This window comes from Dipodomys ordii, unplaced genomic scaffold (assembly GCF_000151885.1).
Source record: "Dipodomys ordii isolate 6190 unplaced genomic scaffold, Dord_2.0 Scaffold31, whole genome shotgun sequence".
NCBI lineage: Eukaryota > Metazoa > Chordata > Mammalia > Rodentia > Heteromyidae > Dipodomys > Dipodomys ordii.
This window is the reverse complement of record NW_012267247.1, coordinates 1,872,486-1,897,912: the sequence shown is the minus strand read 5'-3', so window position 1 is coordinate 1,897,912 and position 25,427 is coordinate 1,872,486. Positions and strand designations below refer to the sequence as shown.

Here is a 25,427-nt window from a genome sequence, read left to right as displayed (position 1 = left end):
CTCTTCCTCCCTCCCCCCCCCCCCCCCCCCCTCTCTCTCTCCCCCCCTCTTCTCTCTCTCTTGGTAATTTCATTGCTTTTGTGGGAAAAGCTACTTTATGAAGAGATGAGGTTATCCAGCTACAGTTGTCCTATATGTTCAGCCTGGATTGTAGCCTGACATCATCCTTTCTCAAAACTGCCTGGTCCTCTGCTCAAGACCATTTCTTCCCTCAGCTTGCCTATATTTCATCTTCACTTGGGTCAGCAGGACCAAGAAGAAATTTCCTTAGCCACAGGTCCTCTGGGCGGTAGCTATGTAAGCAGTTTTGCTCAACAAACTTTGGTTGGCAGCTGCAACTTTGCTTTTATTATTAGTACTAGCATACATTTTTTTTTTTTTTGTCGGTCATGGGGCTTGAACTCTGGGCCTGGGTGCTATCCCTCAGCAATTCAGCTCAAGGCGAGCGCTCTACCACTTGAGCCACAGCGCCACTTCGGGTTTTCTGGGTGTTTCTTGGAGATAAGAGTTTCATGGACTTTCCTGCCCGGGCTGGCTTTGAACTGCGATCCTCAGATCTCAGCCTCCTGAGTAGCTAGGATTAGAGGCGTGAGCCACCAGCGCCCAGCTTTAGCATACATTTCTTTCAGGAAGAAAAGGAGCTGCTGTCACTATTTGTGTTCTTTCTCAGTCACTGGTTTTGAGGAGTGGTCCTGTCCCACCATCAAAATGGAGTGGGGATGGCAAAGACTATATGCTACAATAAGAACAATATTTAATGGGCTGGGAAGGTGGCTTAGTGGTAGAGTGCTTGCCTAGCATTCATGAAACCCTGTGTTTGATCCCTCAGTACCACATATACAGAAAAAGCCAGAAGCGGTGCTGGGGCTCAAGTATTAAGAGTACTAGCCTTGACCAAAAGAAGCTCAAGGACAATGGCCGTGCCCTGTGTACAAGCCCCAGGACTAGCATATAACACGTAATAAATTTAATAAATTAAAATAAAAAAACAACAATATTTAACACTGGGGACACACTTATCCTAAGACTCCATGATCTCTTTTTTTTTGTTTTTTGCCGGTCATGGGGCCTAAACTCTGGGTCAGGGCGCTGTCTCTCAGCTCTTCAGCTCAAGGCTAGTTCTCTACCACTGGAGCCACAGCACCACTTACGGTTTTTTCTGTTTATGTGATGCTGAGGAATTGAACCCAGGGCCTCATGCTTGCAAGGCATGCACTCTACCGCTGAGCTACCTTCCCAGCCCCGACTCCATGATCTCTTATGGGAAGGATAACTGCATCTCTAAAATAGCCAGACAAACCACTTTTCTGCTTAAAGTGATTCATTCATTGGTTTCCACCATCCTCAAAATTCCATTTGTATATCTGTGACTGGTCATCACACCCCACACATTCACCCCACACATTTTCTAGGCTTTCTGTGACATTCTCAGAATATGCCATTTTCCATCACAACTTCCAAGTTTCTGCAGCAAAAACTTCTTGCCTTGGGAATTTCTTTACTTTTCATAGACCTACATGTTATCTTAAATTTGCCTTCTAATTTGTTTATAGTCATAGTAGACATACTGATTATGTTTGGGGTAAATGAGAAGCTGTGACAAGAAGAATATAAAGTAATGTTTTCTATTGTTTGGATTTAATTACATTTGGATTGGCAGTAAAGAAATAGCCATTAGGGAAATCTGTTGCTGGTTCAGCTAGAGGCTGGAAAAGTAGAAATCATTCCTAATCTTGAAACCAGGGCTGGATGTTAATTGTACCTTCTGTGAGAAAATGATTTAATATGTCCTTTGGAGGACAAGTTGGCATAACACAAGTTTAGTAGTATGATTTAAAATTTCATGTATTTATATGACCTAGTAATACCACTCTTGGGCATCTACCCAGCGCATTACAAGTCAGAATAAAGATACTTGCATATCCATGTTCACTGCAGCACTATTCATGATAGGCAAGTTATGGAAACAGCCAAATGCCCTACAACAAATGAGTGGATCAAGAATGATACAAATGTAGTAATGTACATCATGGAATTTTACTTGCCCATTAGAATAATAATATGTAGCAAAATGGATGGACCTAGAACAAATCATGTTAAATGAAGTAGCTAGGCTCAACAAGACAAAAGGTACATATTTTCTCTCAGATGTGGAAGCTAAATCTAAAATACAACTATTCATGGTAGCCTATATAGGGCTCAAAGCATTTATACACAAACAAACTGACTAAAGGAGGGTATACTTGGAGGAATCCAAACGTGTAACTCCTCTGAACAACTGCTTATCAAAATGAATCCCAGGAAGTGGAAATATGTTTTAGGGGATGGGCAATGGGGGCACAGGAATTGGAGGGAAGGGTGAGCAATGTAGTCATTATATTCAATGTACATTATGTAAAAAATGAACTATGTAACTTGAGAATGGGAAAGGGAGAAGAAGGAGAATGAAGGGGTGACACTGACCAAGAAGCACTATACTCATAACCTGACTTATGGAATTGTAACCCTTTTCTACAACTATTCAAAAAATTTTTGTATATTTAAAACTTTACCTCTTAAAATGATTCACCAGGACTCCAACAAGTTCTCCAATTCGACTCTCATGTGTAGGCTGTTTGCTGAAAAGGCAGACAATAAGATCCTTGTTGTCTTTTGTATGGAACACTACAAGTTGGTCCTTTCCATTGGAAACACTCAGACCAGTCAACTGCAAAGAGACAAACATGAAAACTTGTTAGAAGATGAATAAAATTGATAAGCCCTTGGCCTAAAAGAGGAACATGCACTGAAGACTTTATTATCAATGTCATGAATAGACGATTTCTATTACCAGAGAGCACATAGACACTTAAGTAGATGCAAAGGGATTATTTTAAACGCCATATACATCAACTTATTAAACAACTTAAGTGAAATCAAAAGCCACAAAGTACCAAAACTCATCTAAAAGAAACAGATTGACTGTTGAGGAGGCTAAATTTGTAGATGCAAACCTTTCAAAAAAGAAAACTCCAGGCCCAGATGATTTCATAAGTGAACTGTACCAAACATTTAAAGATTCCTAAGGAATCAAAAAATAGTTCCCAGAAGAAATAATAAAGCTTAGTAAAGTCAAAGAATACAATGTCAATATAAAACATATTTCTATGTATGCTCAAAGAACAACTGGAAATAGAAATTTTAAAGTAAAACCATCTGTAAAATACTTAGATATAAACATAACAGAGAATATGTGTAGGACCTAAATGCTGATGAAAGGGCCAGGTGCTGGTGGCTCACGCCTGTAATCCTAGCTACCCAGGAGGCTGAGATCTGAGGATTGCAGTTCAAAGTCAGTCCAGGCAGGAAAGTCTGTGAGACTTTTATCTCCAATTAAACTACTCAGAAAATTGAACGTGGCGCTGTGGCTCAAGTGGTAGAGCACTAGCCTTGAGCTGAAGAGCTGAGGGACAGTGCCCAGGCCCAGAGTTTAAGCCCCACGACTGACAAAAACAAATTAAAAAAAATGCTGCTGAAAGGGAGGAAAATCCCTAAAAAGGAAGAGAAAATAAGTTTACAAGTTGGGAAAGTCAATGTTAAGGTGGTAATTTTCCACAAAATTTTAAAATACTCTCAACTAATTATGTTTTTTTGATAACTACAGGTTTAGGTTAGTCTTAAGATACTGATGTTTTTCTTACTCTTTTCTTCAAATCTTACTTTTCTTTTTCAGTTGCTGTGGCTATTCTGATTCCTTTACCTTTACATAATGTTTCACAATCAGTAATTGGTAAAGGAATAAAATCATAGATAAAAATAGATCAACACAAATGCGATCAATGGCTTTCCTAAAAATGCACAACAAGAATTTAGTGGAGAAATGATAATTTGGACAACTTGAGAAGTTAGACATCCACATTCCAACAGAAAAAAAAAGTATAAGTCACACCCATTAAAAAAATCAATTTAGACAAGAAAGTTTGCCATTGTCATTAAGACAATTTATGGTAGATACATGAATACACATATTAAAATATCAAATTTACATTTAACCTGTTTGTATTTCAGGGCCACACTACACTCAGTGGGATTTATATATTTCATTCACTTGAAACAATAAACCATAATATATCAAAAAAAATCAATTTAGGGGCTGGGAAGGTGGCTCAGTGGTAGAGCGCTTGCCTTGCAATGCATGAGGCCCTGGGTTCGATTCCCCAGCACCACATAAGCAAAAAGAAAAAAGCTAAGTGGTGCTGTGGCTCAAGTGGTAGAGTGCTAGCCTTGAGCTGAAGAGCTGAGGGACAGCACCCAGGCCCAGAGTTCAGGCCCCACAACCGGACCCCCCACCAAAAAAAAAATCAATTTAGCCAGGTGCCAATGGCTCACACCTGTAATCCTAGCTACTCAGGAAGCTGAGATCCAAGGACTGTGGTTCGAAGCCAGCCTGGGAAAAAAAGTCCCTGTGACACTCTAATCTCCAATTATTCACTCAAAAACCATAAGTGGAACTATGGCTCTAAGTGGCAGAGTGCTGGCCTTGAGCAAAATTGCTCAGGGACAGTGCCCAGGCACTGGGTTCAAGCCCCATGACTGACAAAAAAAACTATTGGGTACAAGTTACTCATGCTTGCAATCTTAGCTACTCAGTAGCTAGAGGGTCATGGCTTGTACAGACTGAAATGTTCACTAGACTCTATCTTCGAAATAACCAGCAAAAAACTGGGCTGGATGCATGGCTCAAGTGATAGAGTGCTAGCAAGAGAAAGGCCCTGAGTTCAAACCCCAGCACTTCCAAAACTAAAATGTGATACAAATAAAAAGTACTTACTTTGTGGCATCACATATACTAAAATTGGAACAATATAGAGAGGATTGGCACGTCCTCTATGCAAGGATAACATGAAAATTTGTGAATTGTTCTATTTTTCACAAGGACCAATGGGAGACCAGAGTCAAATTAGAGATACAAGATCAACAAGAACAAGTGGTTCTGGTTGTGCACTGGTGGCTCATGCCTGTAATCCTAGCTACTCAGGAGGCTGAGATCTGAGGATCGTGGTTCAAAGCCAACTCAGGCAAGAAAGTCTTTGAAACTATCTTCAGTTAACCACCAGAAAACCTGGAAGTGGAGCTGTGGCTCAAAGTGGTAGAGTGCTAGCCTTAAGTGAAAGAGCTCAAGGACAGCGCCCAGGCCCTGAGTTCAAGCCCCATTACCAACACACACATATACCACCAATACACATATACACATACACACAGAACAAGTGGTTTGTATAGACGCTCTAGTTTTAGATGTTTTGTTTCCATTATTAATAATACCTCAAAAAAACAAAACAAACATGTATTTCAAAACAGACCATAGATCTAAATATAAAATATAAAGCTATAAAACCTGTAGAAGAAAACATAAATATTTAACCTTACTTCACCAAAGAAGGACTATAAGTGGCAAATGAGCACGTGAAAAGAAATGCAAATTAAAATTAAAGCCATAGTAAGATGCTACCATAAACCCATCAGAATGGCTAAAAACAAAACAGAACAAGTAAGACCACCCCCACAATAATCACAATAATGAGGCAATGATGTTGAACAAATGGAACACAAATATTAAGGGTGGGAATGGAAAATGGCACAGATACTGTGAAAATGGTATGGTATTTAACTCACAAAGTTAACTGCAGGATTACCATTTGACCCAGCAATTTCCCCATTAGGTATTTCCAGGCCCAGAGTTCAAGCCCCACGACTGACCAAAAAAAAAAAAAAAGGCTGAGGTCTGAAGCTCCTGATTCAAATCCAGCCTTGGCAGGAAAGTTCATGAGACTCTTATCTCCAATTAACTACCAAAAAAGCCAAAAGTAGAGCTGTTGGCTCTAGTGATAGAGTTCTAGCCTTAAGCAAAAAAGCTCAGAGACACCACCGAGGCCCTGAGTTCAAGCCCCAGGATAGGCACATAAACACAATAAAACAATAATTCAGAGGGCTTGGCTCTATAGTTCCTCACTGGCATGGTAGTAGTACAACAGTGAGGAAGCTGAATCATATAGATTTTATTGTAAGCCAGCCAGATCTACCAGACATAGCAGGACCTTGTCTCAGGAAGGAAAAAAAAATTCAAATGTCCAGTGGTATGATACCGTGACTGCTCTAGGTACACTGAATATGTGGAATATTTCCACCATCACAGAATACTGGCGGCAGCCCAGGTGTAGACTAGAAATGCTATGTTTATCTTAGGGAAATAGAAACTTAAGCTCAAAGCTGGACACGGTGGTACACACCTGAAATCCCAGCACTTGGGATACTAAAGCACAAGTATCTTTTTGTGTGTGTGTGTGTTTTCATATATGTTTATAAGTTAGATCTAACTTCCACATATGAGATAAAACCTGTGCCATTTGTCTCTCTGAACCTGACTTATTTCATTTAACGTAATTTTTCCATCAATTTCTGGCAGGAGTATCTTGAGTTCAAGGTCAAGTTGGACTACATAGCAAGTTCAGGACAGAGAGACTGTCTCAACCAACCAACCAACCAACCAACCCCTGCCCCAATAACCCAAAGCATACTGACATAAAAGTTATACATGGATATATATAGCAAATCTTAATTTATAACTGCTCCCAAATAGAAGCAATCTGAATGTCATCAATAGGTGAATGGATAAACTGATACATCTAGAAAGATAATGGTATTCAGCAATAGAAAGGAACTTAACAATACAAATGATCAATATGCAACATGTATAACTCTCAAAGGCATTATGTTGAGTAAAAACAGACCAGCTTAGAAGGTGACATACTTTATGATTTAAATTCTCTGAAAACCTTCTAAGATGTTGGAGCTACTTTGTATCCTGTTGGTGGCCACTGGTTATTACAAATCAATGTGTTAAGACTCATAGACTTGCATACTACCATCATTCACAAAGTCAATTGTATTTATTATATATAAATTTAAAATATTAATTATTATTTTTTTGGGGGGGGCCCAATCGTGGGGCCTGAACTCTGGGCCTGGGCGCTGTCCCTCAGCTCTTCAGCTCAAGGCGAGCGCTCTACCACTTGAGCCACAGCGCCACTTCCGGCTTTATATATATAAATTTAAAAGATATGGTTCTCCTTTCTGTTTTTTTTTTCCAGTCATGGGACTTGAACTCAGGGCCTAGGCACTGTTCCTGAGCTTTTTTGTTCAAGGCTAGCACTCTACCACCTGAGCTGCAGCGCCACTTCTGGCTTTTTCTATGTATGTAGTACCAAGGAAAACCCAGGATTTCATGCATGCTAGGAAAGCACTCTACCACTAAGCCAACTTCCCAGCCTTAAAAGATATGGTTCTCTAGTTGTTTTGGCCCCAAGACATTATACTTTGGCTCAGAAGACAAAAGCTGGAGAGCTTTATCTTAGTTTTGTGTTCTGTTACATTAAATACCAAAGCGCCACCTCCTGTTACTGGTGCCATCAGAAGGGTAGGCAATACATGCAGACAAAGTTATCTACTGGGTAATGGCACAGTGCAGCACCTGGGTTGGGGCTGGACCTAGCAAAGATATTCATGATATAAATCTTGCTCTTAAGGATCCATATCCAGCTGGATTTGTGGCAGAGAAAACATCAAACCACAGAAGAACACTTAAACTGTTATATATCTGGAAGGCCACACATTTTGCAGGTAAAGACACTGCAGCTCAAGGTTAGCTAATTGGCAAATTACCTTGAAACTAGAAATCAGGCTGTGGACTAACCTATGTTCTATTACTCCAGACTCTCTCTCTCTCTCTCTGTGTGTATACATGTGTACCTTTGGTATAGGGGACTGAAGTTAGGGCCTCATGCAAGCTAGGTAAGCATGCTACTACTGAGTTATAGTCCTGTCCTATCATACTGCCTTTTTCGATTTCAAATATCATGTGTTAATGAATATAAGCTGCATACATAAGTACTCATATGAATAGATTTCCATATGAAGTGAGTTCTTAGGTTGCTTTTAATGAATGTCAAGGTCAGTGCTTAATGGAGAGAATGGAATAAATTTAAAAAAAATTGGAAATCAACACTGTAGATCATGGGCTTTCTGAGGCCATTGGTAAGACAATATAGCAATTTTTCTGCTACTTAGATGTATTGCATCCAGATGATTTTTATGATTAAATTAAAAATATCATTTTCATTTAAAAAAACATTTTATGCCTAAGCTGCTTCACTCTCACTTGATTACTTTATTTGTGAAATCCAAAATTGAATTTATGCAGCACTTCATGGGAAAGCTTGATTAAAGCCTAATAAAATGAGAATTATACCAGCAGTAACTGCCAGTGTCTCCCAGGAGTGTTAGTTGTGGGGCCTGGGAGAGGAGTGGAGGTGGTATGAGAGGCGGTATGAACCTGAAACCAGAGGATTATTGCCGAGACAGCCTTTCCTCAGCCACTACCTAGCCCCAGGGTGTGGGCTCCTCCTCCTTCCTTTCTCTATTCCTGTAAGTGAGTCTTTACCTGTGGTGGATAGGATTTAATTCATGTGTAAACCCAGGTCTCTAGACATGTCAAATCCAGAAAGAGCAACACCAAATTTGCTTTCCTACACAAAAATGGAAGGTCGCCTTTGTCCTGAGGCAGGACACACAGAGCCAGGGAAGTCTCCTTTTGTTCTGGAGCAGATGGTGAGTAGGGAGAGTGGTGGGTTAAAGGCAACCTAGGTTTGGCGCCCAGTTCAGTCCACATGAGGTCAAGTATAATATCCTGGCACTTCCGTCTTGTCTTCTGTTAAGTAAGGATAATAGCAGGTGTCTTCACTACCCACAGGATTGTGGTGTGAGTCAGATGGTAGTAGCTCAGGTTCTAAAAAGGAAAAAAAAGAGCAAAATCCTCCCCCGCCCCCCTGGACCTACAAGGAGTTTACATTCTAAGTGAAGATACCGGACAGCAAGCTTTACAAGTTAGGGTTTAGAAACTTGGAAATACTGAATGGGAAGGGATGCTGCTCAACATCTCTGGGCAGCTCCAACACAGTTCTGCTGAACAAAGAAATCTACCCACTGTTAGTAATCACCTCCTTGTTTTTCAGTCTATAGAATGGGGGCTATGTGAGAATCCATCAGAACCTCCTTCTTTGCCTTTGAAGATTTGTTCAGGGTATACAGTCTCTGACTATAACCCATCTTGGTTCTCCCAACTCTCTCAAAAAGGAGGACTGAAATCCCATACAAGTGGACAAGTCTGAGGAGTGATAGTGTCCACCTTTGTAGCAGATTATGTGGGGGTACATGTGAGGGAGCAGAGTGCACTAGAGAAAAATCTCTAAATTGCATTCACATTTATGAAATGAGCACATAACAGGCCACTATCAGAAAAAAGAAGTGATTCTTAAAGATATAATTGTAAGTAGTAATAGAATAAGATACTACAGAAAATTAAAGAAATTAGATTGCTTGATGTCAGAAAGATTTGACTTTTAAGATAAAAGGCCCTCAATTGCATCTAGAAGAAACCCCCAAATTTCTAGAATGACAGGAAAAAAATATTTAAACATCTAGCACAAGAAGTTATTTACATAGGAAAATAAAATTCGTTTACTTTTTTACTTTTTGAGACAGGGTCTAGCAATGTAGCCCAGACTGATCTGGAACCCTCAATCCTCCTTAGTCTCCTGAATGGCTGAGATTATAGATAAGGACCACCACATCCAGCCTTACTTGCTTCCTTAAAAAAATGTTTCTTCTATCTGAAATTGTAAGGAAGAATGAGGAAGGGGAGATAAAGGAAACATTAATTTTGACATCATTAACAGAAAGAGCTAAGTAAATCCATTTTATTGTAGGCACTGATAAAGAAATATCAATTTAAATGCCTAACAGAACCAATATTAAATTAAGAATATATAACCCTCTATAGTAAAAAGAAAATAAATAAAAGTTAATTGATTTAATACCTAGAAAAATTAGGAAGCAATGTGGGAATATGAAAAAAACATTAAAAATAAAATTTAAAAAACATGATTAAATTTAAGAAAAATAACTGTTTCTTTGAGATGTAACTAGAAGGAAGACTCAGATGAGCTTAACAAAAAAATTCCACTCTTCTCTGTAAAATACAATGTAGTCAAAACAAAAAGGTATGAAAGATAAAAAAATAAATAAAAAGATGGATGGATAAGTTGGGAAGCTGAGGTAGGAAGATTCCTCAGGCCCTGGAGTTTGAGACCCAATCTGGGCACCATATGGAACCCTTGTCACAAACAAATAATCAAGCAAGCAAACCAACCAGCCATTCAAAAGAGGGATGGGAATAGTAACAAAAAATGTAAAATCCAGTCAGGCCTTAGTGGCTCACACTTGTAATCCTAGCTACTCAGGAGGCTGAGATCTGAGGATCATAGTTTTGAAGCCAGCTCTGGTAAGAAAGTCTGTGAGACTCTTATCTCCAATTACCCACTAGAGAAATGGAAGTGGAGTTGGGGCTCAAAGTGGTAGAGGGCTAGTCTTGAATAAAATAGCTCTGGGCAGTACCCAGGCCCTGAGTTCAAGCCCCACAACTGACAAAAAAAGTAAAATCTAAGTCAAAAGACATAATGCTTTCTTGTTTTATACTATCAAAAATATAACTTTATAAGCCACTAGTCTTTATTAAATGCCATAATATTAATATATAAGGCAAAAATTGGTGAGAAAACAAGAAATAGACTGGATCATTTTGTGCTCACTATTTAGTGAACTACCAGCCTTTGGTTGTCCAAGTGGATAAAAAGGTATGAGGGCAGTGAGTCTGAATAACCAATAGTTGTGTGAGTCATGGAATTCTGTTCACATTTACTATGGTCTCTGAGACATTTATGTAGGAAGGAACACTTTCCTGCCAATTACAAGTAATACATCACTTATATTCTACAACCATAGTGCAGTAAAAGTTTAAATCTACAACAAAGGGTTAACAAGAAAACAACTTTATCATTGATAATTAAAACAAAAATGAGGCCTGATTCTGGTAGCTTATACCTGTAATCCTACCTACTCAGGAGGCTGAGATCTGAGGATCAAAGTTCCAAGCCAGTCTATGCAGGAAAGTTGGTGAGACTCTTATTTCCAATAAATTATCAAAAAAGGCCAGAAATCGAGTTGTGGCTCAAGTGGTAGAGTATTATCTTTGAGCAAAAAAATCACAGGGACTGTGTTTATACCTTGACTTCAAGCCCCAGGACCAGCACAAAGAAGAAAACAAAACTAACTTGCTTCTTCAAGCAAATATAGATATTGAAGATATTAATAAGAAAGAGATTTTATAGATCAATACTCATAAGATAAAGCGAAAGCTAAATCCAGAAAATATATATGGCCTGAAAAAGAAATCCACCCACTTGGGTTTTCTTTTTGATAGTTCTGAGGATTGAATTTAAGACCTTGCACATACTATGCAAGCACTCTACCTGCCATTCAGTTATATCTGCAGCTCCCAACACATCAAACAGGAAAGAAGTTAATAAAATGAAAAAGACAAAAATACACTGATAAAGATCTGGTTCTTAGGAAAAAAACCAACAAACAAAACAAGCCCGGGGCAAGAGTGTTATCAAGGAAAACACAAGGCAAACCCATAAATTTAATGTTATAGATCAAAAAGGAAGCTTACAGAAAAGTGAAAAACAACAACAACAACAAAAACACAAAAACCACTTTTCAGCATACCACCAGGCACAGACTATATTGTCATAGGCAAACCTTCAAAGCCTAGGTAGGTACTTAGGTAATTCTTATGCTACTTAAAGAGCAAGACTACTTGATTCATATCCTTAGTTCCTATCTATTGCTGAAAAACTATGTGTTTAGGTACACTATCACAGAAGGTCAGGGCTAGGATGATAGATTGACAGAGTCCATTGAAACTGCATGTCTCATTGCTTGTCTTTTATTGCCTCATGTTCCCCTTCACCCCCTTTACATTTCTGTCTTTGTGTATCCATAGGCACACTTTCAACGAAAACAGGGCCTAGAAAATGACAGCTGCAAATCCTCAATCCTCAAAATTAGTTTCAAGAAGCCATGGATTTCTGGAGAGTGTGAACCACAGGAAAAAGCTTTTGACAGTTTGACACAAGATTCTAATAATAGAATAGGCCATGTGCTCTTGTTACTTTAAGTTAATCCCTCAAGTGATTAACAGCTTCGTTGAAGCCATCAAGGATGGCCCAGGATGAGAGCTCTGTCTCTTTCACAATGCTGTGTGTTTCCTTCCCACTTTGGGGCATCATTGGTCCCGTTTTACTCTGTGTTCTAGTCAGAAGATCTCATCTCTCTTTTGGCTGCATGTCTAAGGCCCTTCAGTAAGTTGGGGGTTTCTTCCTGACTAGAGCTATGTCTGAACCACAATGGGCTTTCATGATACTGCAGTGTCATTTAATTTCTCCAGGTAACTTATGTGTGTTTTGATATATACACTACTGTTTTAGATTTTCTAGTGTCTATTTCAGTTCCTCCTCCTCCTCTTCCTCTTCTTCCTCCTCCCCCTTGCTTTTGCTCAAGGTTAGCACTCTACCAATTGAGCCACAGTGCCATTTCTGGCACTGTGTATTTCTGTTTATGTGGTAGTGAGGAATCGAACCTAGGGCTTCATGCATGCTAGGCAAGCACTCTACTACTAAGCCATATTCCCAGCCCTCTTCTTCAGTTCTTTGGTTTGACTTCAGAGTTATATTTGGGCTCTTTTGATCTTAATTAACAAATTGATTTGGCCACTTTTCAAAGGAAAATATTCTGTTCATTCTGTTTTCCATACAGAAACTTGGAGTCTACTTGTACTGGTTTTTTGTAAGATGTTCAGTGACTATTTCTCATTGTCTTTCTGTTCTCTATCCATTTGACTCATTCCAGTGTCCTTCTTTTCTCTCCATCCAAATGTTCCTTCATTATTCCCTGCTTCAACTTGATATAAATCAGAAAACTTAACTGTGCTGGGTCATTATGAAAATAACTCAGGGTTTGGGATAACAGTCTATCTCTTTACTACCAGCACTCAGGAGCAACCAGTGTCTTGGGTCACCATTAAGCAGGTTGACTGGCCTAAAGTGTCTCCACTATAAGCATCCTAGAGAGGACATGTACAGACACTCCAGTCAGTGTCTGGTTCTAGCCCTACCAGCTCTCAGGTCAGACAAGTGTTAGGAGGTTCCAATGATTCTAATCATCTTTCTGTTGTTAATAACACAGTATCACAGGGAAAGTTAAAAATAAGAGGTTTATTCTAATAGTTCTGGTCCAAAGTTTTGGGGCTGCATCTGGTGTTGGCCTTCCTGCAGGCAGAGTCTGAGACAGCACAGTGTTATTATCATGGTGAGAAAGTACATGCGTATGTGAGCATAATTTTGGTCTTTCTCTCTTCTGAAAAAGCACCAGTCTGCAACATGGGCTCCATGCTGGTACCTTTGTCTAGTCATAATCATCTCCCAAAGTCTCTACTTTTAACCATTGTACTCAATTATGCTTTCATCCTCTAAAACACTCACAATGGGGATTAGACTCCCATGTGAGTTTCAGAGGTGGGTAAATGGATTCAAAGCATAGTACTGAGTAACCCTCAATTGCTGAGCAGTAGGCTTAGCCTCTTTTCAGCTGACATCTAGGACATTGAGAAGCAAACTGGACCCATTGTGCCCTTTCTACATTCTTGCCCCATAGAATCTGTGACCACAAGAAAATGGTTTATGTCAATGAGTCAGGAGTGGTTTGTTACACAGCAATAGGAGCCAGAATAAAAACATGGACTACTTTGTCTTTGGGAAGTGAGTAGGAGCTGGAAGAGTATTGTGTCTGCAGGGGGAAGCTAACAGGTTCCCAGGAGGGTTAGATGGAGGCCACAAGGAAGGGGAGGAAAATGTGATTTCAGGCTGGAGGAAATGGTACCCTGGTTATGAAAGGCCAGAAAATTTGACAGCACTGTTGTTGACAGAAGGTAGAGAAGAAATGAACTAAACAAGTGTGATGATCCAGATTAGGAGATTTCTAGCCAGAATAATGGAAGTACCATCTGGCTTCTTGCTGTCTATGAAAAAAAAATTAGAGGAAAGAGATGATGCTAATAAAGAACTGTTAGTCTTTCATGCAAAATTTAGAGGAAATATAAAGAAGCCCGCAATTGCAGGGCTTGAAAATAAAGCTGTTTCTTATTCCCAGCTTCTCCAGATGGCAAATGATTCTCAAATTAAGAAATGGTTTCAGGGCAATGGATCAAATCCAGAGTAGGACTGTAAGATCCTTTGTTACACCCTCAGAAAGATCTAAAGCATTGCTTCAAAGAATCTTCCAGAAAGATGAAAGGCTCTCTAAAGATCTTCAGGGTATGCTTTATGAGTTTCCTCCATGGACGACAGTGCTCCACAGTCTTGAGGGTCTTGTCCACTGTAGCTCACAAGGAATTTAAGGCATAGGCAGCATATTTTGAGTTATGTATTTTTTGGAATGAAAAGGGTTATAAATACACAGGGTTTCAAAGGAGTGGACCAAAGACTTTAGATCAGAGTGAAAAGGACAGAGATATTGCAGAATGCAGAGAGGAATCCGGATTCAGGTTCTGTGGGCAGGACACAGATCAGGAAGGCTGATCACAAACACAGATGGCCAGCCACTGTGATGTGCCTTCCATTCCTCCCCTCTGTGAGCAGGGCTGTCCACTGTGAATGTCCCTCCTCCCCACCCCCAGTCTATGGGGGAGACAACTTGTCAGTTTAGTTCACAGGTCTTCACACTAAAGAGCTCTACTTGAGGAAGGGCACCTGGGCTAAATTAGATGATGAGATTCTGGCCCTCAGCCATGAACCTGATATGATCAGGGAATCAGACTTTTGGAGAGCATCTTGGGAGCAGGGATTACATTTTTTTTTGAGATAGGGTTTCAGTATGTAGTCCTGTCAGATCCTCCTGCCTCAGCCTCCTGAGTGCTGGAATTATGAGCATGTGTGAATGTGCATGACGCACCTCAAATTGAATTTACCTGTTACTTAAAAATGACTTTAACCCTTAAAAAGGGGGGTTGACCCAAGGGTTCATGCATGGTAAGAAAATGCTCTACCCTGAACTAAAGTTCCCCATGCTTCCCTCCCTCCTTCAGCACTAAGTTCTAACCTGGGGGAATGCATTCTAAATATCAGAGAAATGTAAATTTAAAAAAAATTAGTGGCACTGGGGAGCAATTTCAGGGTTTAAAAAAAATTTTTTTTGCTTGCTAGGCAGGTGCTCTACCACCAAAGCCACTCTTACCTACCTACCAATAACCACCTACCACAGGGTACACTATAGAGGATTTATAACATGTTCACAAATTGACATTCTGACATTCCTCCCATTGAATAACAGGACCTATGTCCTCCCCATTTTATTAGGGCTGACTAAATATTTGCTTTAATCCAATAACACACAACAGAAATGAAGCCATGTAAATTCTAATGTTAGTTCATAAAGCAAAGCAGCACCCACTTATTTCAACAGGATACTAAATACCTAAATACTAAATACAGGAGGTACACACCTGTAATTCTAGCACTTGGGAGGTAGGGGCAGGAGGATCTCAAGTTCAAGGCCAGCTTGAGAATCTATCTCAAAAAAATAAAAGGAAAAAGTGGGCCTTTTCAGAGGTCTCTATGTCTGAGGAAGCCATGCATCTTTAAGAGCCTTGGGAAAATTCCAGTTGCAGTCTTTATGCCCTTCAGCCCAGTGTCTGCTACTGAAGGGAGTGAGCTTCCCAGTGAATCTGGCCTCCAGCCCTTGAGCCCCCATTCTCAAGTCTCCCAAGATGAGTCCTTAGATATGGAAGCAGAGACCCATCTGCTTTTCTCTTTCCAAATTTCTAGAATTAGACCCTATGGCCACACTAAAATGGCTGTGTTTATAAGTTTGGGATAGTCTCTTGTGCAGTAACAGTGACCAGATCACAGAGAAATTTTACTTCCTTGGTGCTGGGACTGAAACCAGAGACTTACACATTGCTAGGCACATGCTCTACCAGTGATCTATACCCCAGCCCCAATAGAGAACTCCTAATTTTATTTTATTTATTTTTATTGGTCATGGGGCTTGAACTCTGGGCCTGGGCACTGTCCCTCAGCTCTTCAGCTCAAGGCTAGTGCTCTACCACTTGAACCACAACACCATTTCCTGTTTTTTCTGTTTATTTGGTGCTGAGGAATCAAACCCAGGGCCTCATGCATGCGAGTCAAGCACTCTACCACTGAGCCACCTTCCCAGCCCAAGAGTACTCCTAATTTTAAAAATATATGATAGAAAGAATGAACACTTTGAGATAACTAAGTATTCATACAAATACTACATTCAATATATTTTTTTGCCAGTCCTGGGGCTTGAACTCAGGGCCTGGGCACTGTCCTGAGCTTCTTTTGCTCAAGGGTAGCATTCTACCACTTGCCACAGCACCACTTCCGGCTTTTCTGTTTATGTGGTACTGAGGAATGGAACCCAGGGCTTCATGCATGGTAGGCAAGCACTCTACCACTAAGCCACATTCCCAGCACCATTTTTTTTTTAACATGCCAGGTTAACACTTTTAAAAACTGTATTTTGGGCCAGGCACCAATAGCTCATGCCTGTAATCCTAGATACTTAGAGGAGTCTGATATCTGATATCTGTGGATTGTGGTTTGAAGACAGCACAGGCAGGAAAGTCCACAAGACATCTCTAAACACCCACAAAGCTGGAAGTGGAGCTGTGGCTCAAGTAGTAGAGTGCTAGCCTTCAGTAAAGAAGTTCTGGGACAGTACCTAGGCCCTGAGTCCAAGCTCCAGGACCAGCACAAAACAAAAACCAACCTCCTATATTTTGGAAATCTTTTCCAACTTAATTAAACAGAATAAAGTTATTATTTTACTTTCTTAGGCACTCAGAAATACTGTGATGAACAGTAATCCATAAAAATGCTTTAAAACAGTGTGTCTTCAGGGCCATTGGAGTCCACAGACCACACTCTGGACCACATACTCCCAAATGAACACTATGTCTGAAGCATGTGGCATCTTAATGGTGAAATAAAAACCTACTGCACAAAACATAGGGCCATGAGCAATATTGGAAAAATTGCCTCAGACCCAACATAATCTACTTTATACATAAATGTGTGTTAAGAGTCTAGTAATATAGATCAATATTACTCAGGTCAATGAAAGTAATTGTAATCAACTGATTACAGGGCTAAATTTACATTGTCGATTGACAAGGCCTTTCAACCCTTGATTTCAACAAATTTATGAAAGCCACTCAGTAAATCCCTTTAGTAAGTTTCTGAGTCCAATCTCACTGTACTGAATAAATAACATCTTCACATCCATCTTCAATTTCCTCTAAACGTTGCACATCCTTGCAGGGATCAAGGGCACCATCAAGAAAATTTACAATTGAGATAATGTTCTCACTGCAAATGAACTTTGTATTTTATGAAACTAAAGAGAAATTCCTCTAGAGAGCGGTGCCGGAAGCTTGGTCTGCTATAACCTCTTCTATTAGTTTAAACGCTTGAATCTTTCCTGATATGGCAAGTACTTCCTTTGGAGTAAGCAAATTTAGCTTTTCCATATTTAGACTAAATTTTTCTACTAGAAAGGGGGTTAGAATCTACTAGCGCCTGGAAAATTGTCTTCTTTTTAATGAACACCTTAGATAGGCCTATTGTAGGTCTTTTTAGTAGAATATCAGGTAGTTTAGGATCGGGGATTTGCCTTTCAACGTGCAATTCAGTACAATGATTTTGTGAAAAACTGAATTTTAATTGCAAAAAGTCTGCTCTGAGGAAAATAGCTCAAGAAAACACTAGATTTTGAGACCAAGTCATCTTGGAATTGAAGTAAATCTCTGAGTCTCCAGCACTTTCAGCTTCCATTATAATGCAACCAGCAATGCGCCTGCCTGTGGCAGAGAGCTTCCCTTTTAATTACTGCTTCAGATTTATTGTTGTAAGCTTGAGAACCGGATAATCAAATTCATCACCAGGGTACATGAATAAGACAGATGGCCCAAGAGGGTGTTCCTTTAGAAAAAGCACACAAAGTTTAGTGCTTAAACCCTGTCACATCTACTCTGACTACTGAGAAAGTGTACACATCCTTCTACTTATATTCTGATAGTGGCTCATTTGGGCCAGTGGCTCCCAGCCATGGCTACAGATTAGAGTTACTTGGGTATTTACTTTATTTGCTTTGGGACTGGCCTAGGTATATACAGTTTATAAAAGCTTCCTGAGTGATTCTAATTGTATAAAGCCATTGATTTAGATGAAACTATGAAGTAATTGGATCCTAGATAGTCAAATTACTATTTTGCAAAGATAATTGTTTTACTAATTGAATCCAGTTTTATCTCGATTTTAAATTTATTTTTTTCTCTCTTAAAATACCAACTTAATTAAGCTGCTTTTCTTATTGGTCTTCTAATTGACTTTTTTTCTAACATTACAAAGTAATGACTCTCAATGCAAAAAGATTATTCACTCATTGTTTTAGCTTCACTGTCCTTATCCTATATTTGCCAACAAATTGACTCTGTGTACCCTGGCTCCTATTTATTTAGGTGTGAAGTGTGATTTTTTTTTTCATTGCATCTTGGTCATCTTGCATTATGAGTTTCATTTTGATTATATTGTAGTATGAAACTGGATCATATTAAAACTTCTATTTTAGCAGTTCTCTGTTAAAAATGGGTCAGTAGGGAAAGTGGTAGGCACTGTTTTACTGCTGGTGCAAGTCCAGACTCCCAATTTGGCTTCCACTGCCTGCCCTGGTGGGTTTCTAAGGAACTTCACAATCTCCAGGAGGGGAAGGGAATCTGGATGTCTTGCTCAGTCTCCACTGGTGAATGGAATGGGTAGTGTCAGAACCCTAGAATCCACCTGGGACTCCTGCACACTCTCAACAGGGGTCTTGGAGAAGGTACTTTTTACTGTTTTTTCATTCAATATTTTTGGGGGGGTCCGGTTGTGGGGCCTGAACTCTGGGCCTGGACGGTGTCCCTCAGCTCTTCAGCTCAAGGCTAGCACTCTACTACTTGAGCCACAGCGCCACTTCCGGCTTTTTTCTTTTTGCTTATGTGGTGCTGAGGAATCGAACCCAGGGCCTCAGGCATGCAAGGCAAGCGCTCTACCACTGAGCCACCTTCCCAGCCCTTTCATTCAATTTTTGATGATGGGAGCTGGAGGTTTCTTCTTCTCTTACCTTGCTGCTTCCTTGTTCTGTGGTGAGAGGAAACAAGTTTTTCTTCTGTTTTCGCGCCTGGTGTTCCATTCCAGGATATATAGGTGGTAAAATTTTTTAAAAAAGATTTGGAAAGAGCTATCCAAATCCCAGGGACTTCACTGTATATTGGGTTTTGAGAACCAAGAACACTAGTTGGTCTACCTCTTCTCTACAGCTTTCAGATCATCTTGTGTTTGTTTTTATAATATGATGTCCAGGGGATTTAGCTGTAGCTAGCTAGTGAGTTGAACAGGGAGAGATGCATCTATTTGAACTGGAAGGCCCAGGTCTTAGCTCTAGATTATGTGTGCATATAGACTAGAAAAACCTTATTTCCCAGGGGAGTTTATAATGTAGTGGAGAAGCTATTCATAGTGGTTGGAGGCTTGAGGCTCAGCTGGGGAGAAGAAGCTAACTGCAACTTTCTCTTTAAAATTGTCAAATTCCCTCTGGGAATAGGCACTTGCCCAGGGAAAGTACCACATAGAGTCTCCTGGAGGGCCCATGAGGACCACATACTTGACCTGGACAAAAGAAACTCATCACCTTAGCCTAACTACTCTTCCTTCTCAGGGCTTTCTCAATGGTGTGCAACAAGCCACACCATTTCCCAAGCTCCAAAGTGACCATAAGTATACAGCCATGAAAGGTCACAGGCTGTGGCTATCCTGCTGGGCTCTGAGCCTGGCACTGCTTCTCCTTAATTTTGTCATTGGGTAATCCTGAATGAGGCTCATTCCTCAGTTTATTCAATTGCAAGTGGGCGTCTAATACTGTTTATCTCATAGGAGTGATGACAAAATGATCTAGATTACTACATGAGGAAACTAAATTAGTGCACACAGAAAATAGTCAAAAGAATGTTACCTTGAATTAAGGATGACTCAGAAATCTCTTGTCTCTTCTTTCCATTTCTGTATCTACTCAGATTATTTCAAGTCTCTGAAACTATATTTTGCCACCTCTTCCCATTTCAGTCTTGTTACTTTGCATTGCCAAAAGTAGTGGAACACATATCTCTAAGAATTTGGACACAGAAATGGAAGGACGAAGGAAGAACAAATGCAGCAGTGGTACTCATTGGACACTATGTTGAAAATGAACTATACAACTTGTGGGTGGGGATAGGAGGCAAAAAATGGGAGAGAATAAGGGAAGGGGTGACATTATTCAACAAATATACTCATTACCTGACTTATGTAATTGTAACCTCTCTGTACAAATCTTTATAACAACAACAACCATAAGAATTTGGAAACTGAGCATCAGGGGCTTATGTTTATAATCCTGGCTAGCATCCTGGAAAGCTAAAAATGAGAAGATCATAGTTTGAGTCCAGCCTAAGCAGAAAGGTTAAGGAGACCCTTTTCAAGCCATAACTGGACATGATGGTGTGTGCCCATTATCCCAAGCCACATAGGAGGATGAGACTGGGAGGATTGTGTCAGGATAGTCAGGGCAGAAAAGTCTTTGATACTCTGTGGAAGAAAAGTTGGATGCAGTGGCACATAGCTGTGATCTCAGTGACATTGGGAAGCCTATAGTAGGTGAATCATGTCTAAGCAGGAAGAGAGACGCTATCCTAAAAAGAACCAGTGAAAAACAACTGGAGGTATGGTTCAGTGGTAAGGTACCAGTCTAGCAAGTGGGAGGTCTTGAGTTCAAACTCACTACTGCAAACAATACAAACTCCCAACCAGAATAGCAACAAAGATTTTCAGGAAAAATGCTCACCAAAGTCCAGTGCAGAAAAACACACAAATGCACACTTACAGACTCTTAAAAACCTTCCTTGTCTTGAAAGCCTTTCCAACCCCCTCTGTGCTTTCTCATGGTATTTCCTGAATACTTTTGCTTGAGCACAGAAAAAGCTGTGTGGTGATAACGTTCTTTCCCCCTCTAAGACTATGACATATAAACTCCTGTGCCTTAAGCATTCAGTCTATGGTATGTTGATATAGGAGCATGAGCAGACTCTAAGTGTCCACACTAGATGGTTCTCTGGAAAGCCAACTGTTGATTAGGCCTCTCCATTTTAGATTTCCCAGCCACAACACACAAAACCTGCTTAAGACTGAAATTATTTCTACACTCCTGTAACATATCTGATTCTTTTCCTGTACTTCCACATTGGTAAGAAACCAGCTCTGTCATCTACTCAAGTGTCTAGAAAGGAATCTATGATGGTATCCTCTTTTCTTTACTCCAGGGCCTTGTTTCTGTCACTTAAGTAGTTCTTGAGTTCCAATTTTCTCTCTTTCTTGTCCTTGCTTTAGTTTAGGCCCTTGTGATTTCTTACCAGATCACAGCATCAGCCTTTTAACTGTTTTCCTGTCTCCAGTATGGACTTCCAACTTGTCCTTCAATACCCATTTGTTGAGAACCTTCTGTATGAGAGGAAGTGCTCTGGGGACAGAAGAGGGGGTCCAGGCATGACCCTTGCCTCATGGAGTCTATGAGGAATGAGCCTCATTCAGGATTATCTAATGACAAAAACTACGTGATGTCACAGGTGGTAAAGTAGACTACAGTCATAGGAAAAAGGGAGAGAAGGATAGGATAGAGCAGAAGGCATCGTTGTAGACAACCCCATTCAGGTTATAGACGAGCAGAGATCTGGGTGATTCAAGGGAGCCATCCTGTTGTCTGGGAGAACACTCAGGTAGAACCAACAGTAAGGAGCAGAGAGACTCAACAGTGGGAGCCTTCAAGGCTGCCCTCTTCCTGTTCCTCAGATGTACTTACTACGTGATGAGACCTATGCTAGGACTTCACATGTGCTATATGTGTGTTTTATTTCAGGCTTCAACATTCCATGGTGGGGTGTTATTGTTAAAATGGGGCATGAATTCAGACCCAGATGCACCCATATGCACCATGTCCCTACTCTACTGGGATGTGCTTCTCTTCTTTACCAGATGTAGTGTAATGACCTCTGGATCCAATACAGGGTATGTCTAAAATTCCACCAGCATCACAAAAGGCTGTGAGGTGGAATGGCGGGGAGGGCAGGCAGATGCTGAGGTAGCTTCCTATGAAGTAATGTCTGTTCTCTCCCCCCTCCCATCCCAAGCCAAAAAAAGAAATTTAGCAGGTTGGGAGGATCCCAACTGCTCACCCCATGGCACACTGCATGTCCATGTTTACCCTTGAACATCTATACTTAGAAAGTCAGGTTCTCTTGTAGTGTAGTGAGCATTATAACAATCCTGCATAAGCAAAGTTTGTTCTGGACCAATCACTAACAAAAAAACAAATTTATCTGATGCCTACTGTGCAGCCTCAGTCTTCTCCTGTGACAGGGATGGGTTGGGAGACAAGTGAGATAATACATTCATGCTCCATTGTAAAGGAAGAAGATCATTTTTGATCTTTTTTTTTGGCAGTACTGAGATTTGAATTCAGAGCCTTGCATTTGCTAGGCAGGTCCGTTCTACCACTTGAATTATACTCTCAGTCCTTTAGCTTTAGTTACTTTTTTGGTTAGAGTCTCACATTTTTGATGAGGGCTGGCTCAGACAATAATCCTCCTACCTCTGCTTGTTATATAGATGGGAATACAGATGTGAACCACTATGCCTGTCTTGTTAGTTGAGACAGGAGTCATGCTAACTTTTTCCCTGGACTGGTATAGAACCACAATCTTCCACAAATAGCTGTTACACCTGGCCTTTTTATCTTATACTATTCCTTTAGAGAGAAAGTCTTGCTATGCAGGTTTTAATTGTGTGTGTGTGTGTGTGTGTGTGTACCAGTGCCTCGTGCTCTTGTGCTACACCACTTAAGTCACACCTCCAGTCTGGCATTTTCTGGTTAATTAGAGATGGAGTCTTTTCTGCCTGGATTGGCAGAAACCATAATCTTCCAGGTCTCAGCTTTCAGAATACTGAGGATTATAGGTATGAGCCACAGGCACCTGGTCAGGATTTTTCTATTAATATAGCAGGATTAAATCACCTTAAAATGCTGGTTTTAGATAGATGTTAGTTTTGTTATCATTTTCTTCTTGCTAAAATAAAATTTTAAACCAGAAGTTATTTGAATTGCATAGGAGGTCATATAGACAACAGTATGAAGCCAAGCTCCATTGTCTGTGATCTTAGTGGCTTTGGGTAGACTGTTTCCCCTTTCCAAATGCCTGTTTCCTCTGGGGAGCAAGACATCCTAGTGATCACACAAGGCTGCCATGGTTCATGTCCTAGGCACTGTACTGTGCCAAATGGTGCTTGTCCCTGTCTCTCCAACAGGCCTGCAAGGTGTTTAGGTCAGACTGTGTGGTATAGAACTGCAAGTGTCTGCCAAACACAGCACAGAGTAGCTGCTCAAAAACAATGAACTGAAGAGAGTTCTGATAAGATAATTATTGCTTTCTGTGTGTTTGTATGTGGCGGGGACAGTATGTATGACTGGATCTGGGGATTGAACTCCAGGCCTGGGCATTGTCCTTGAGCTTCCTTTCTTGCTTTCTCCTTCTTCCTCTCTTCTTCTCCTCTCTCCCCCCTTTTTTTTGGCAGTCATGGGCTGGATACTGTTCCTGAGTACTTTTTGCTCAAGGCTAGTGCTCTACCACATGGAGCTCCACTTCCAGTTTACTGGTAGTTAATTGGAGCTAAGAGGCTCACAGATTTTCCTGCCCTGGCTGGGTTTGAACCATGATCCTCAGATCTTAGCCTCCTGAGTAGCTAGGATTACAGATGTGAGCCATCAGCACCCAGTTTCCCTTTTGCTCAAGGATAAAACTCTTATCACCGGAGCCACAGCTCTACCTTTGGCTTTTTGGTGGTTAGCTGGAGATAGGAGTCTTCCCTGCCTTGGGATGGCATTGAATTGTGGTCCACAGATCTCAGCCTCCTTCGTAGGATTACAGGAATGAACTACAAGTACCCGGATTATTGCTTCTTTTCTAGAGCCAAGGATAAAACCCCAGGGATTTAAGCATACCAGACAAGAGGGTGCTACCACTAAGATAAATGTTTAGCCCCTGCCTGATAAGACATTTATATAAAAAAGCTTATTATTGCTGGAGGATGGTGACATCTATTCTGAAATGCAGAGATCACATTTATGCACACACACATACACATCCTTAGGGCTTTGTTTACAAGGATGTTGCTTTTAGCAATCTGACTTCTGGATAAGTAAGGTGGTACCTATATATTTTCTGAAACTGTAGTATTTTAAAGGGCTTTGTTGTATTTCTTTAACGAAATAGCTTCTTATAGGATTCCTATTTTGGCCCTGATGACTTGCTTTTGAAATAATACTTTGATAGATCTTTTAAATCTGAAGTTAAATTTCCAAGTAAGGAATTAGTGAAAATACTCTACATTGTGTCAGAAAGAGCCTGCATTTGGCTTGCTTAGTCTTGTTCTGCATAATCACCAGTGGTCTCAAAGCAGCAGAACAAAAGGCATTTACTTCTGGACACGTGCCAGGAAAATAATTAGCAGGAAAGCGTTGATATTTTGATATCTCTCTCATATTAATTAAAAAGAAGAGAGTGCATGCTTTAGGTGTCACATTTTAAAGAAGTATTTTAAAACCACATAGCTCACTCAAATCCAATGATAAAATCATTGAATCCTAAAAAATTACAGGAGAAAGACTGCTTCATTGCAAAGCCAGAGTAAGAAAAAATTCTTGGAAAACTAAATTGAAACCAAAGCACATTTGTCTCTCCAGATTTCTTTTAAATACAGTCAGCACTTTAGTTTTTAAAAACTAAGAACAAGAATTTTTAATCATCTAATTTTGCTAGCCAACATCTTTGTTATTATATGTAGAAATATTTTTGCACAAGATGGTCAAAATAATATAGCTCCCAGGACCTGCTGAGATTTAATTAAGAAGGTGAATTTATTACACACACACACACACACACACACACACACACACACACACACACACACACAGTGCCACTTAGGGCCTGACATCAAGGGATTATATATTTTCTGTTAAAAATCATTAAAAAATATTTTTTAAAGGCTAGGAGAGAACTGAGAGGGGAGGGAGCTAGTGCACACAACTCAGGCAGTGCCAGACATCAGCTGATTGCCTCTGTTGAGGTTACCATGGAAACACCTTCCCTTGGGCTACAGCCAGGAGGGGAGAGTGCTTTAGAAATGGTGGTGGGGATGGATTTCAACAGAGCACACCCTATACACATTACAAGGACAATCCATCTTCCAAACAGAATGGTATCTTTCTAGCAAGTCACGTCAAATAGA

The 25,427-nt window shown here is 40.3% G+C and overlaps 1 protein-coding gene across 2 annotated transcripts in view; it reads right to left on the bottom strand.

The window, feature by feature from the left end:
- The window catches only part of Myo1d (myosin ID), a 299,308-nt gene that overhangs the window by 75,490 nt on the left and 198,391 nt on the right, over nt 1–25,427 (bottom strand). For both annotated transcript variants that reach the window (XM_013016551.1, XM_013016552.1), the window contains exon 21: nt 2,553–2,707. In XM_013016551.1, coding sequence (XP_012872005.1) covers nt 2,553–2,707 — 155 coding nt within the window. The remainder of the gene's footprint in view (nt 1–2,552; nt 2,708–25,427) is intronic.